This window comes from Malus sylvestris, chromosome 8 (genome assembly GCF_916048215.2).
Source record: "Malus sylvestris chromosome 8, drMalSylv7.2, whole genome shotgun sequence".
In the NCBI taxonomy this organism is placed as follows: domain Eukaryota; kingdom Viridiplantae; phylum Streptophyta; class Magnoliopsida; order Rosales; family Rosaceae; genus Malus; species Malus sylvestris.
In genome coordinates this window covers 28,987,583-29,003,118 of record NC_062267.1, presented here as the reverse complement: position 1 = coordinate 29,003,118, position 15,536 = coordinate 28,987,583, and the positions used below count along the sequence as shown (strand labels likewise).

At 36.7% G+C, this 15,536-nt stretch overlaps 2 protein-coding genes across 4 annotated transcripts; both read right to left on the bottom strand.

Moving 5' to 3' along the window:
- Positions 1-105: 105 nt before the first annotated feature.
- On the bottom strand, positions 106-7,619 carry LOC126632209 (potassium channel AKT2/3). Of its 3 annotated transcripts, none has more exons than XM_050302504.1 (11): positions 7,055-7,619; positions 6,300-6,518; positions 5,258-5,413; positions 4,677-4,734; positions 3,391-3,708; positions 2,958-3,152; positions 2,096-2,434; positions 1,783-1,974; positions 1,467-1,542; positions 817-1,377; positions 106-600 (listed from the first exon to the last, which is right to left on the bottom strand). In XM_050302504.1, exons 1-11 carry the CDS (start codon positions 7,363-7,365, stop codon positions 461-463), a joined length of 2,565 nt encoding a protein of 854 aa, XP_050158461.1. In that variant the 5' UTR covers positions 7,366-7,619; the 3' UTR covers positions 106-460. The 3 variants fall into 3 exon arrangements, with proteins under 3 accessions (XP_050158461.1, XP_050158463.1, XP_050158460.1); XM_050302506.1 differs by having other exon boundaries at positions 2,913-3,152; positions 5,258-5,296; XM_050302503.1 differs by having other exon boundaries at positions 2,913-3,152; positions 7,055-7,617.
- Positions 7,620-10,029: 2,410 nt separating this feature from the next.
- Positions 10,030-11,207, bottom strand: LOC126631518 (zinc finger BED domain-containing protein RICESLEEPER 2-like). Its single transcript, XM_050301636.1, has 2 exons — positions 10,256-11,207; positions 10,030-10,151 (listed from the first exon to the last, which is right to left on the bottom strand). The coding sequence occupies exons 1-2, from the start codon at positions 11,205-11,207 to the stop codon at positions 10,030-10,032; spliced, it is 1,074 nt and encodes a 357-aa protein (XP_050157593.1).
- Positions 11,208-15,536: the final 4,329 nt, after the last annotated feature.

Sequence of the window (15,536 nt, the reverse complement as noted above, 5' to 3'; positions counted from 1 at the left end):
AGAGTAATGTTGAATCTGAAAGGAAGCCGGCTAACTGCCCTGCCACTGCCTTGCATTGCTTATCTGACAGTGGTTCCGCCGGTGTGCATAACAGAAAGACACTACTTGTAGTAAACACACTACTTCCCCTATTCATGTATGACTGAAAACATTTCTCAAATTCAACTGTCAGTCAAGCTGGTTCTTAAGTTGACGCACCCACTGTAAGATCCCACATCATCCAGGGAAGAGGAGGTGATGTGCCTTATATGTACATGCCCACCTCCTTATGCGGACTGGGATGTGACACCCACTGTGAGTTTCTGTTCTTATGCCAACTGATTTAATACATCTTCTTTGAGTAATAACTCATTATAGTTTGTTCATTATCATCACATGTATATCTCACCATTGTGCATAAGAAATAAACTCGACTTGCTCGCAATCTCGCCATTGGAATCCTTAACAGAGATACTTTCATTTAGGGTTTGACAGACTTTGGGTCTTCAAGTTCAACTAGGAAAAGTTTGTCATTATCTCGAATCACTTCTATTGAGTCAATTTCCGCTCCTCCTTCATCTGTAACCAATATATTTCCTGAATCAAATCCAAACTTTACACCTGTTTAAGATCATGAAATTAACATGTTAGAATCTCATACAACGTACACTTGCCAAATACGTATTTCCATTTGGTGTAAATATATTAAGCATGCATCCATATGGATCATTTCCACCTATAACAACATCAAGCATGATATATACAATTTCCTGCAATGTTTTGAGAAGAATCACAATCACTTAGCAGTTGATACTGGATTACTGTTAATTAAATTACCTGCAATGTTTCGGAGTTCCTCTAGCGAACGTGGCAATCTAATTACTCTACCAGCTTCCCTGCAACATGTTGTTTTCCTAACCATAGGATGGCCTCTGTATATGCTCACTCTTGGACAATTTACTCCATAGGATTCTCTCCCAGAATTACGCTCTCCATTCTTCATCAAGGGCACTTCATTTATTGTGCTGTCTGGAACTGTAATCCGGTGTCCAACCTCTCGTTTTTGTAGCATTTCGGTCAACCTTTGTGAAGGAAATAAGCAGTTCTGTGCATTGGTAACATCTGCACCGTTCATCACTAGCAAATTTACCATGTCTGCATTGTTTTCTTCCATGGCTATTTGTACGGCTGTTTTCCCAAGCTGATTCTTTGAGTCGACATTTAATCCCTGCTTCAAGAGTTCCTCCATTACGGTTAGATTATTTCTCTTGGCAGCAGTGCATAGAAGATCGCCAGCGGTGTATGGATCAGATATGGCTGCACAAAAGTAGAGACTTCGGAATATGGAATGGTGCTTTGATGCAATGGCATCCCATAACGCTGTGTTACCATTTGTATCTGCCGTGTACAGATTATAAAGACGTTGAGTTTAAGAACAGAAAATAGGAGTGACATACGGGAAAGCAAAACAGAGGTATATTAATTACCTCTTACATGTACGTTACAAGCATACTTCAGGAGTACCAAAACACATTCGTAGTGGCCTTTTGATGCTGCTATGTGCTGCAGGTGCATTAAAAGAAACAATTAATTCAATCTTGTCCTTCTATTTTATCATGCTACTTGTTTTAGCTACTGCTAGATAGGCTCATTGCTTAAACATATTACTGATATAGTTGTGAATATCTTCTGTTACAACGATGAACTAGCTCGTTTATCTTGTCAATGTTGTTCTTCTTGATTATATTTTGTCTGGCACTAACAGAACATCTAAATACTTGAGGCTAGAAAGGCATTGTATACCAGGGGAGTTCTTCCCTTGAAGTCTCCAATATCGGGATCCAACTTTGCCTTGAGAAGCTCATCAAGAAGAGTAGCATCGCCTTTGCTGGCAGCAGTCAACATGTTGAATGCCGCCTTTGGGTCATCACCTTCGTCCTCTCCACTCTCAACCAGTATTTCTCCGACTCTCAGATCCCTAAGCTTTTTGTGATGCTGCAATATAACATTTAGTCATTAATTCATTTCTTATTCTAGAAAGATATTTAACTTGATAATTATATACCATATATATATATATATATATATATATATATAATTATATATGCTCGCTAACCTGGTTGAAGTTTTTAAGCATTTGTACTTTGTCCTCTGGTTTGGTCTGCATTGCTTCTACTAGGGCAGTGGTTTTTATTCTCAAGAGCTGTGACAGTGTTTTGGTTCGGTACGTAAAGGTTTGAGGTCTGCATAATTTACCAACTTCTATACCACAAAATGCAGTAACTTCTCCAACCATGTCTCCAGATTGCAAAGTCCCAACAGCTCGTTCTCTCTCCATCTCACAATCAATTATTTCCACTTCTCCAGAAACAATGATATAAACATCCTCCGGCGCTTCGCTTTGCAGCACAACATCTTCTCTAGGAGGTATGTACTCTGCCTTCATCTTCGCAACCTGATCAACCATCGATGCACTTATATAGTTAGAAGGATGCAAAGATTATTAGCACTTAAATCAGTTTTCCTTTTGCAAAGTGTTTTCTTCTTGTCCAAGAAAAGACATATTGGTCTTTTTCTAGAATTGCGATATACATATAGTTACGGCTTTTTAGTCCAAATGGTCCATGAGATTGACATAACCCCTCACTTTGGTCCCTGCTATTAATAGAAGTAGTCTCTGAGATTATCCACCGTCAATCATTTTAGTCATTTTTGTGAAAAATCTTCGTTAAATTGAAGAAATCAGTGGAAGTGGAGGAGTTGATTTGACAAATATACCCTCAATTTAACGGAGATTTTTCATTAACGTACCAAAATAATTGACGGCGGACAATCTCATGGACTACTTTTATCGATTTTAAATCTCATAAACCAAGGTGAAGAATTATGCCATCTGAGGACCATTTTGGCTAAAAAACCTATATTTACCCTACCAGATGCAGAAGTGTTTCCCTTGAAACACCTCTGAAAAGATATACTTTTTCCACAATTGGAAAAAACAGATGTTGGCATATGCTTTTGCAAATGGATTTGGGAAACTGTTCAAGCATCTGCTGCTGGTTCAAGCTCTCCGCCTTAAATCTCAAGCAAATATATGCCAATATTTGGTCCCTCAGCCGTTGAGGCAACCGATTCCGGCACACAAAACTTGATGCTGCTTCAATGCTACTTCTCTGCACAACAATTAATCGAATTGATTGATTAAGCATCATTCAAACCGATATGTAATTTCCGTTGTTTTAGGCACGTAGTTTACTAGTCGTTGCAATTTAAGAACAATAGTTTACCTCAAATGCGCATTCAAAAGATTGACAAAATGAAGTCTGTCTTTGAATTGCAACAATTAGTAAACTACGTACGATCTTAAGTAACAAAATATGAAACCGTTGACCTAATTTTAATGTTGCTTACGAATTCCATGGTACGACGAGTGCCTTCAACAACCAAGTTGGTCATGTTGCCGATCAAGTAAGCAGTGAGGCCAAGGTTGAAGAGCATGTAGAAAATAATGAAGATCATTTCGACGGTGTTAACTGCGTGGAGATCACCGTAGCCGACGGTGCTCATGGTGGTCATAGACCAGTATAGGGCTGAGATGTATCGGATCCAGAGGCCTGTTTCTCTGAAATTTGGAAACACAGTTCCAATCCACGTCTTCCCTCGGTGTGGATATCGATCTGCGAGCAGGTAGTACAGGCATCCAGCACAGTGTACTGAAAACACTGTTACCTGTAGAATGGCAATCCGTCTCATAACTATTTCAGTCTTTAGTTTTTTGGATTTTACGTTTGATTGAGGATATACATACGGAATAAATGAGAGATGAACAAAAACGGAGAAATAAAGGTGACAGGAAATGTATGGGATGGTACATACACAAAATGCAATTAAAAACCAAAAACTGAAAACAATTTTAAATTCTTTTTTAACCCCGAAAAGATAGCATTCGATTTGTTTCATACATTCTCATTCACTCTCCCTCCTCCCACCCACCTAGACCTGGCAAACTAGGTGTTTGTCATGTTCGTGTCATATCCATTATCTCAGCAGATTTTGTTGTGTCAAACTTGTTATCTTAACACGTTCTTAATAGGTCATCCGATAATGACCGGACTCATTAATGGTTTGTGAGGTTTCATGTCGGGTTAATACGTCATGCAAGACATTGTCGTGCCTAATGTCTCGACCTGTCAAATAGGGTCGTGTTCGTGTCTTTTATGTGTCATACTTGTTATCTTAATGAGTTTTTAACGTGTAACCCAATAACGGCCTGAACTATTAACATGTTCTTAGTGGGGAACCCAATAATGACCAGACTCGTTAATGGATTGACCGAGTACCTGTTATTTTTTTGTCGTTTTGTATCAGGTTAACAGGTCGTACAAGAAATTATCAGACCTACTCCCACCCCATGCTCTACCCTTCTTTATCCTTCCCTTGGCCCCCTCCCAATATATTTTTCTTCTATCACAACAAAAAAAAAAATAATTATCAAATGACGCTTAGTTGCATTGGTTTTCTTACTAAAACACCTATACAATATATTGTATAGTGTTTAATTGTATTTCTAAATTTTATTACTTATGTATGTTAAAACTTGCACGATGCATTCGATTTTCATTTAAAAAAAATGATTAAACTTTAAGTAAAAATGATTAGGTTTGAGAGGAAAAAAACATTAAGTGCTAAATACTTACAGATAAAAGCCTTGCACATCTGACCCAAAAATAGCTAAACCTGATATCCTTTTCAAGTCTGCCAAAGAAGATATATGATGCATGTGATTGAGTCACAAATTTTTAATGGAATTAAGATGAGGTTATATATATAATTACACACACACACACACACACACACACACATATGTATATGGTCAGGATTAGGAGACACACGTTTTTTTAACACACATTTTGACACATTTTTTTAGGATTCACTTCATAATTTTTTTCAACGATTCGAACTGTTTATATTTTAAATTATTATTGCAAAAATTTAGATAAATCTAAAACCATTAAAACATTCACTTGTAGCAAAGAAAAGGAGTGGTTTTACACACTGAAATGACTACCATTTAATCCAATGATCAATGATTTTAGATTTGGGTGATTTCTGATAAATATGATCTTTGAGTAAAGACCTAAAATAAAGACAGATCTAGATTGTTGAAAAAAATTACGAAATAAGTCTCACAAAACTTGGTTAAAATGTATCACCCGATCCTAAACCATGCATATATATTACACATATAGAGGCAAATATATATGTACGGAAAACCAACCTTGTGAAGAGTTGCTTTGCTCGTCTTAGTCGCCAGAATCTGAGCAATCCCAATAGAGAGTAAGAGGCACTCAATTTGTTTTTTCCCAGTGCTAAAAAAAGTGCCTCAAATGGCAGTGTTGATGCCAAATCCATCAAAAACCATGTCGTAAGGTATCTGTATATATTTTAAGAATTAAGTAATCATCTTTTTGTTATATCATTTGTAGTTAAATCTTAATTAATGTATTACAATATACATACAATTAGTGATTAATATTCTGAATTTTGTACGAAAATAAGTTTGGAAAGGTTTCAATAAAATCAGATGAAATTTTGAAATTTTTGGAATTCTTTCCACATTTCAGTTTTCATCCGATTCTTCGGAAATATTCGATTTTCGATCGGACTTTTTCAAGTCAGATTGAAATTTCCAATCCAAGTTTCACCAAAGTCATGATGGAAGCATAATATTTTTTAGTACGTGAAATAAAGAAGAGCATATCCATGTAGTGCGGGAATCATATTCCTACATTGGAAATGCATTTCTCACGCCACTTTTCTCTACTTCTACACACTTTTGATTATTTTTTTCTATTTCTTAATTTATTTAGTTTGAAAATCAGAAATGAACATAGCTATGTAGGGAAAAAAAATAGTCATGCAAAAATCACCTTCTTCGAAGTTCAAACATACAAAGAAGCGAACAAATAGTATTCGAGTGTCCTCTTTTCTTAATTGGATAGAAAGTAGCTTTCAAATGTCATCCCCTCGAATTGAGAGATTTTTTTAGTATGTCGAGAATACGATCCGGTATATCAAATATAATAATATAATTAGATGAAAACTTAAAAACAAAAAATCAACTAATTGTTTATATCACCTGGTATATGTGTTTCTCGACTTTTTATTTTTCCTTTTTCCCTTTAAATAAAGTGAGGATTCTATTATGTATTATTACTTGTGCTGAATATTGAAAATTGCTCTAATTTATCACTATATATTATTGAATTTAATTAACTAATGATGAAATTCGAAGCCAACCAATGAATTAATTAACCAACCTCATGGCGATTTTTTTAGAGTCATGAACAAGTAACTGAGTTCTTGGATCAACATATGCGACGAAGAATGTCAAGATAATATCTGCGCCAAAAAATAGATCGACGACGTTGTCTGCAATGTATAGTGGCCTGCTTTTGGACGTGTTAAGAAATGCAACCTCAAAAGGGTAAACCCACGCCGAGTATGCCACCAGAACCACCATGAATGTTTCCCAACACCTGCATTCATAAATTGGTCACTAAAAAATGCAACTACGTGACAACTTTTGTAACTGTTCTCGTTCATTCATGGATAAATCGCTATTGTTTTTTGTCGAAAAACATACATACATACATAAACACGTGCACTTATTTATTTTATTTTCTTCATTCATCTATAAAAATTCCCGTTTAGTGCCGCTCAAGCATCGCTTAGGTGTTAAACAGCTGATCATTGTCCGGATTAATTTGTATTAGAGAAATGATATAAATGATGATACAAGTATATAGTAAATGTAATATTTTTGTTAAGTAAATATTATTTGACCTTGTTGTTTAGGAGAGATTTTTCAATGTAAATGAATACCGCCTAATACACCAAGTTTTACAAAACAATTGATTAGACACTTGAAAACCGATTATTTTGTAACAGTACCGGAGTGCGATTCGTTACCATATTGACGAACCCATGCTTCATAATTCAGCCGACCAAAAAAACCAGAAAAAGCAGAAAAAAATAAAAGAAAAGAAAAAACAGAAAGAAAAAGACAAGCTACCTGTATCTTGAATCCATGGGCGAGACAATCCATCCATTTGACTGGATAGGAGTTTGGTTGTAACTCGAAGCACCCAAGGGAGGAAGGATAAGCTTTGAAATGTTTCTTAAATCAAGCTCCGACGAAGACGACGACGACGAAGGGTTCACGTTTTCATGACTTTTTTTATGCTGCTGCAGCTGCTGGTGGTGCTGCTCAAGCGTATGATTATTCCAGCTGCAGACCTTCTTCATGTTGTAAGAGGCAGCTGCTGCTGGTTGGTGATACGGATGATCAAGATTCTTGTGGGGATTAAACTTCAAAAACTCCATTAATATATGTACCTAAAACTCTTACGTTCAACTCCAAAATATGAGTTGATTTGTACAGCAAAGGGGAAGTGGGGGTGGACCGTGGTCCGGATGGAGTGATTCTGGAAGGCGTGGGACGCGATGAGTAAATGGAAGAATATTGGAGAAAGTAGTGGCATCTGAATATGATATGATTATTGTGGATGTGGGAGATTGGAAAGCAGGTGGTGGTCCTTTCAATCAAACTACAAGCAGAAGTAGTGGCCCCGGAGCAGAACAACAATTTTTTTTTTACCTCTTTAAGTAGATTTGACTGTATAAATCTTTACGTTTGATTTTGTACCATGTCTTCCGTTTATAATTTATTATGTGTCATGTCGGCTGTCAACTAACTAACTCACTCCCCTTCCTCTTTCATCTGAGTTTGTGATCAACAGCAGAATATAAACTTACACAACCGGATTATACAATGATCATATGCGTGTTTGTGTGTGATGGGAACAAGTTTCTGGCACCTGAAGATGATTCATCATGCATTTTGATTACACCTCAAGTGGACGTGGGGTACGTCGCCGCCCAAGAATATTTCTTCAATAATTGCAAAAACGAAAGAAAATCGAAAATTACAACATACCGAAATTATCCTTAAAAACATAAAACTGTAATTTCAAGTTTCAACCCTTTAAACGACCAAAAAAAGCCAAGAACCACCTTACATCATGGGCAACGCCAATGAGTATTGCCCGTCTTGTCGTTGTCTTTTCAGAATGGTGCCCAATTACATCATGGGAAAAATCAGTAAGTATTGCTTGTCTTGTCAACACTATTCACTGCTAGAATCACTATTCACTATTCACGATTCACGATTCACGATGGAAATCACGTTTCTTAGTTCTCTAATCTTACGTTAAGAGGTGTGATATTCACACATCTCATTTTACTTCTCACACACCTTTTTAATTTTCAACCGTCAGATCAGATGAATTGAAGAAGATCAACAGATAAAAATTATCAAGGAGTATGCGAAAAATAAAATAAAATGTATGGATAGCACTTCCTTATGTTAAAATTGAATTTAACGGCTAAAATATCTGTGGTATTGAAACCACATCTGAATAATAATGCCAATTATGTGCGTTTTTTTTTTTTGTGGGGTGGGGGTGGGATTGTGTGTGTGAGAACAATTAGGCCAACGTTTTTAGAGTAATGTTTTTCATGCTATGTTTTTGTACCACATTTTTATCCCTCTTTAGGTGGCATTGATGTGGACAATCATATCATTTAAAAAATTTGTAAAACCCAAGGAAATGAATAAGAAAGACTCCTCGTATACCACAATCATCATTTAATTAGTTTTTCTTAATTATTAGTTTATTAAATAATAAACTAAATTAAAAAATCTGATTAATTCAAATGATGTAGCTGTTTACATCAAATGCCACCTAAGGTGATATGAAAATGTGGTACCAAAACATAGTATGAATATCATTACTCAAGTTTTTATTATGTTGGGATGAATAATAACTTGCCAACAATATAGGTTTTTTTTGGTAGATGAACAATAGTGCCAAAAATTAGGTGGATGTTACATACACGGTTCTCTTGTTAAGTATCTATCATGAATTTGAAAGGTAATAAATACCCAAAAGATTATGTGGCCAAAAGTAGAGCATCTCTCATTCACAATAATAATCACGCGATGCTAGAGTGATTATTTACTTATATTAAGTTTCGCAGACCACATGATGTGATAGCTAATTGTTGGATTTATTTTTTTATAATTTAAATAAATAATTTAACTATCAAACGCTACGTAATGTGGTTTATAAAATATAGTATAAAAAAAATTGTCTCATACATACTATAATTAATATCCAATATAGTATAAAAAAAATTGTCTCATACATACTATAATTAATATCCATGTGATGTGAGGTGGTTGTTGTTCGAGAAGTTGAAAATAACTAATAAAAAAAAGTGAGGAGAAAAAATAAAAATGAAATGTTGCAGTTTTAATTTAATTAGGAATGTGATTGTGTAAATTTTAATATGTTGTGTTTAGTAGGGCTGGGTTTGGTTTTTTGTCAAAACCGAAACCGAATCGAAATTTCGGTTTGGTTCGGTTGGGTTCATTTTTTTCAATTTTTTCTTGGTTCGGTTTTTTTTTTATTCGGTTTTCCTAGTTCGGTTTCGGTCTAGTTTCAGTTTTTTTTTTTTTTTTTTTCCTTCTTTCTTTCTTTCTTTCCTCCAAAAAATGAAAAACAACAATCATAACATAAGATAGAAAATATGACTCAAGATTTTGTCATTTAGATACATATGTCAATGTGTCTATGCATGCTTCGCTATCTGCAATGAAAAGATACATGATCTTTTTCTGTTTGGGGAACCAAAGATTAGATTACATGTTTCCATCTCTCTAGGGATGGGCTCACAGTTTTTCAATATTCTTGAAGGAAGTTACTAATTAATCTAAAAACATAAAATCTCATAAAAGTCTCAAAATATGAAAATTTTTGAGTCTTCGAAAAATCCAAATTTAAACATCACACAATGAAAATAAACATTTAAAGTCCAACTAGAATCATCAATCAAGTTTAAGTCTTCAAAAAGTTCAAATTTAAACATTAAAGTTTAAGTCTTCAAAACGTCCAAATTTAAATATCACACAAGTCAAATAAACCTTCAAGGTTTCATCACTTCATGTCTTGCACAAATAAAATCTTCCAAGTCCTCAAGCTCAAGCTCAATGCTTAGGCGGCCTAGGAGGCAACATAGCACATTTCTTTGAGCTTCCATTTGCATTTCTACATACAAATAAAAAAAATAAAGAACATGATGTAAAGCAAGCATACAACATAGCATCTAATTAAAATAGTCTAACAAAACCAAATGCAATAAGTAAAATTACCTTTCTCAACTTCTTTACAAAACTCAATCTCCTCAATGGTTGGCTTATGATGTAACGCTACATGAATTAACCTAAGCCAATTTTGTGTACATATCAAAGCCTCCACCATTTTTGGACTCAAAGAACTACGATATGGATCAATTATTTGTCCACTTGTGCTAAATGAGGATTCCAAAGCAATGGTTGATACGGGAATAGCTAAAATCTCTTTTGCAACTCGTGCCAAAATAGGATACTTAGAAAGCCCATTCACCCTCCACCAATTCAATATATCAAAGTTTGCCTCTTCTTCCTCTTCATTAGGATCCGAAAGATACCTATCCAAATCATTGTGCACAATACGGGCTCTTTTTGCTTTCTTTTTCAACTTTCTTTCAATCTCTGTCATGGTTGATAAAGGATCTCCACTTGTAGTTGCCGATTGAGAACCACCACCACTACTTGTGCTTTGTTGTGTATCAAAAGATAACTCTTTATGAATCTTGTAAAGATCAAACAACAAGTCTTTCACCGCATTGGTTGCAATTTCAACTTTTTCCTCGTCCTCGCCATATAGTATCTCATAATAATCAACCACCTTCTCCAATTTATGGCGAGGATCAAGCACAAGTGAAACAAAAACATATTGATTCATATCCTCAATTGAACCCCAATATTTGTCATATTTTTCTTGCATCAACATGGAGATCATAGACAAGAATTCATTATCTTTGTTTTCAAGGAGAAGACTTTTGATCTTAAACAAATCACCAAAAGTAGTATGAATTGTTAGAGTATTAGAACAACACGCTTTTAAAGTGACTTTATAGAAATGTCTCAAAAAGAATGCAAATATTCCCGCCTCACTCCAATCATAAGTCGAAGGTGGCCTCTCCTTTATATTATCATGACTTTCTTTAGTAAAGTAAGGAAGGTAATAACCATCATCTACTTTCAACCTATCAAAAGCCATCTTAAACTTCAAAACCGATTCCAATATTAAAAATGTAGAATTCCACCTAGTAGGGATATCTAAAATCACAAGCTCTTTGCTTTCTATTCTCACTTTCTCAACACACATTTTAAAGCTCTCCAACCTTTGAGGGGAAGATCTTACATACCTAATTGCATTACGAATGCTTTGTATGACGGAATTCAACATCTTTATCCCAACATTCACCACCAAATTAAAAATATGAGCAACACATCTCATGTGCAAATATTTTCCATCGTGCAAATATTTTCCATCATGCAAAAGTGCATTAGGAATCCCCCACCCACTTATTCAGTGCACCAAATCCCTTAAGACGGAATCATTTGCCGAAACATTGTCAACCGTAATAGTTAACACCTTCTCTATGCCCCACTCCACCAAACACTCATCCAAAAGTTGAGCAATGGATTCTCCCTTATGATTTGGAATGACACAAAAGTTCAAAATCTTTTTATGTAACATCCAATCATCATCAATAAAATGAGCGGTGAGAACCATGTAATTTGTTTGTTGAATAGAAGTTCATGTATCTGTTGTTAAACAGAAGTCCATATATCCATTGTTAAACACACCATAAATGTTTTCAACTAACTTTTCAATTTCTCATTTTCAGAGTAAAACGGCCAAGTACATCTTTAGCTATTGTCTTACGATTAGGTACTCTCCACAAAGGACACGCATGCATGCAAAAATGACAAAAACCCTCTCCCTCGATGAAAGAAAAAGGTAATTCGTCTATAATTATCATCTCAACGCAAGCCTTAGTAACTTCCACTTGAGAAAAACCTATAGCTTCCAACTTATCTTTTGTGCCAGCAAAGGTTAAGATCTTTTGCCTATTTGCAGCAAATATTTCTTTATTAGGACCGTAGCTCCTACATCTAGCTAAGTGATTTCTTATACTAGTTGTACCATTTTTATCTGCGTCGGCCATATACGATTTGCTACAATACTTGCACACCCTTTTAACTCTACCTCCCTAAATTGTCCTATCAAAGTGCTCCCAAATTGTAGACCTTTCATGACTTTTTAGTGAATCCAAGAGAGTGTCTTCTTTACTTGATCACTTGAGCAACCTTCTTTTGGAGTTGCATCGGAGGATTTTTTAGATCTACCATGAGTAAGAGGAGTTTGTTGAGTTGCCACAATGGGGAGTTGAGGTGGAGTTGATTCACCAACAATGTCATTAAAAAATAATAGAAAGAATCATTACAATTAATTATTAAATAAACTGAGACATAAGAACCATAGAGAAAGTATAGAGATGACAACTTACTTTTGATGGAGTAGACGTAGATGAGTTTATTTTTTCACGGGAGCTATTTGATGATCTCATTGAGTTTGAGCTTGAGCTCGAGGCCTTTGATGCACTTGACTTCATCTAATTAAGATACAAAACATATATTAAGATACATAGATTAGTTTCTTTCTTCCAATATCCCATACAAAATGAAAGATTATGATTTGATTAGGTTGAATAACCAACTATATATGGGATGATATTCACACACAAAATGCAAATGAACTAAACTGTAGAGTTAAGAGCATAGGCATGCAATGGGCATTCCAGTGCATCTGTTCTTCCCAATTGTAACCCTACCGGCTATGCGCTCCTCAATATATTGAGTGATACAATTACACGCAAAACTCAGGGCACATTACTAACTAATTAGTATGAAGGGGGAGACAATATGATTTACTCTGCAATATGAACTGATGTCATCGATTGGGCATGTTAGCACGAAGCAGACTTGAGAAGGGAGATAAAACGATAAAATTAAAAAAAAAGAACAAATAATATCGACCATTTTTCCAATTTCTGCATAACTAATAAATAAACTTTATCATCCCACCTTACAACAACAACAACAACAAAGCCTTTTCCCACTAAGTGGGGTCGGCTATATGAATCCTAGAACGCCATTGCGCTCGGTTTTGTGTCATGTCCTCCGTTAGATCCAAGTACTCTAAGTCTTTTCTTAGAGTCTCTTCCAAAGTTTTCCTAGGTCTTCCTCTACCCCTTCGACCCTGAACCTCTGTCCCGTAGTCACATCTTCGAACCGGAGCGTCAGTCGGCATTCTTTGCACATGTCCAAATCACTGGAGCCGATTTTCTCTCATATTTCCTACAATTTCGGCTACTCCTACTTTACCTCGGATATCCTCATTCCCAATCTTATCCTTTCTCGTGTGCCCACACATCCCACGAAGCATCCTCATCTCCACTACACCCATTTTGTGTACGTGTTGATGCTTCACCGCCCAACATTCTGTGCCATACAACATCGCTGGCCTTATTGCCGTCCTATAAAATTTTCCCTTGAGCTTCAGTGGCCTACGACGGTCACACAACACGCCGGATGCACTATTACACTTCATCCATCCAGCTCGTATTCTATGGTTGAGATCTCCATCTAATTCTCCGTTCTCTTGCAAGATAGATCCTAGGTAGCGAAAACGGTCGCTTTTTGTGATCTTCGCTAGATTGCTCCGGTCATTAGTGTGGATAAGTATATAAATGGATAGAGATAGGAAAGCAAACACAAGATGTACGTGGTTCACCCAGATTGGCTACGTCCACGGAATAGAAGAGTTCTCATTAATTGTGAAGGGTTTACACAAGTACATAGGTTCAAGCTCTCATTTAGTGAGTACAAGTGAATGATTTAGTACAAATGACATTAGGAAATATTATGGGAGAATGATCTCGTAATCACGAAACTTCTAAGTATCGGAGTGTGGTGTCGTCTTGACTTGCCTTATCTGTCTCATAGGTAGATGTGGCATCTTCTCTGGAAGTACTCTTCCTCCATCCAGGGGTGGTATCTTTAACTGGTGGAGATGCACAAGGTAATGTATCAATTTCACTTGAAGCTTACTTGTAGTTTCAGGCTTGGTCAAGCGCGATACAAACCATGTAGTAGGAGTCCCCCAAGTCGCCGAGCTAGGGGGTCTGCTGAAAGAGGTGACAGACAAGGTAAGCAATCAGAGCTCCGACTGATTGTTCACCTTCTCCCCATCTTGCAGCAGCATGAAGGATAAAGAGACGAAAAATGAGAAGAGATGATATGAGATACTTTTGCTTTTGAAGAAGTAACTTTCCACAGGCTTATTCTTGAACTGAGCTGAAGGGTTTTCTGGTTTCCTCCAGAGTATAAGGCCGACTGAAGAATTTGAGGGTCAAAACAAGTCCATCAAATCTAGAGTACGTTCCACCCTGCTGATATGGGATACTTTTGCTTTTGACAGAGTAATGGATGTATCGGCACGTGTGCTGTTACGCTTGTCTCCACATGCTTCCTTGTATCCTTCACACTTGCCCTATCTGTTCCTCAAGCAGATGCGGAATCTTCCCTGGAAACATAAGATGTTGAAGATGAGTACTCGAGAGCAATGCCAGGTAAGTAATCAGGTAAGGGGTTCCAGGCAGTCAGTTCCTGGCTGGAAGCTTGATTCCAAGTGCTGACTGATTGCTTTCTTTCTCCTTGTCTTGCAGGTAAAAACAAGGCCAAAGGAAAAGACAGGGAAAAAGCATGATATGGGATACTCTTGCTTTTAACCCTGATGATATGAGATATTCTTGCTCTAGTATAGCTTGTTTGCATAGGTATTATCGGGGGGAAAGAAAGCTGAATATTTCGAAAGGCTTCGTTGGGAGTGCCCTCTCAGATATGATGAAGGGTTGAGCATTTTTGCAGGTCTGCCTGTCCGTTGGGGATGGAGGTCGACATATATAGGAGTCTCCCTAACAACAAGTAGTAATGCTATTCCTTTACCCTGCTTGGTCATAGCACGGTAGTGGGAGCTGCCAGTTTCACATGTTTTAACTCTGTCAGAGCACTTTGAAAAAAGTGGTCTGTGGTATCTGGCTCTCGAGATTCGGAGAACGATGCCTCTTCGATTTTTGAGAAAGCAATCATGCTGGGGGTCTGGCTCTCGAGATTCGGAGAGCAGTGTCTCTTCGATTTTTGAGGAAGTAATCATGTTGGGAGTCTGGCTCTCGAGATGCGGAGGGCGGTGCCTCTTCGATTTTGGAGCAAGCAATCTTGTTGGGAGTGTTTTCTCGAATGTGAGTAAAGGTTGGGCATGTTTGCTAGTCTACCTTGCCACGAAGCACAAAGGTTGACACACAGGGACTTTCTAATTATCCAGCAATGGTACTGTTCCTTTACCCTCTCTTCGATTTTGAGAAAGTAGTCATGTTGGGAGTCTGGCTCTCGAGATTCGGAGGACGGTGCCTCTTCGATTTTGGAGCAAGCAATCTTGTTGGGAGTGTTTTCTCGAATGTGAGTAAAGGTTGGGCATGTT

Coding starts and splice junctions, on each gene's coding strand:
- LOC126631518 (XM_050301636.1), bottom strand. CDS start 11,207: ATGGCTTTTGATAGGTTGAAAGTAGATGATGGTTATTACCTTCCTTAC. Junction 10,152..10,255: donor TTGTAAAGAAGTTGAGAAAG/GTAATTTTACTT, acceptor ATTTGTATGTAG/AAATGCAAATGGAAGCTCAA.
- LOC126632209 (XM_050302503.1), bottom strand. CDS start 7,365: ATGGAGTTTTTGAAGTTTAATCCCCACAAGAATCTTGATCATCCGTAT. Junction 1,378..1,466: donor TTGTAACGTACATGTAAGAG/GTAATTAATATA, acceptor TGTACACGGCAG/ATACAAATGGTAACACAGCG. Junction 601..816: donor GGAACTCCGAAACATTGCAG/GTAATTTAATTA, acceptor GATCTTAAACAG/GTGTAAAGTTTGGATTTGAT.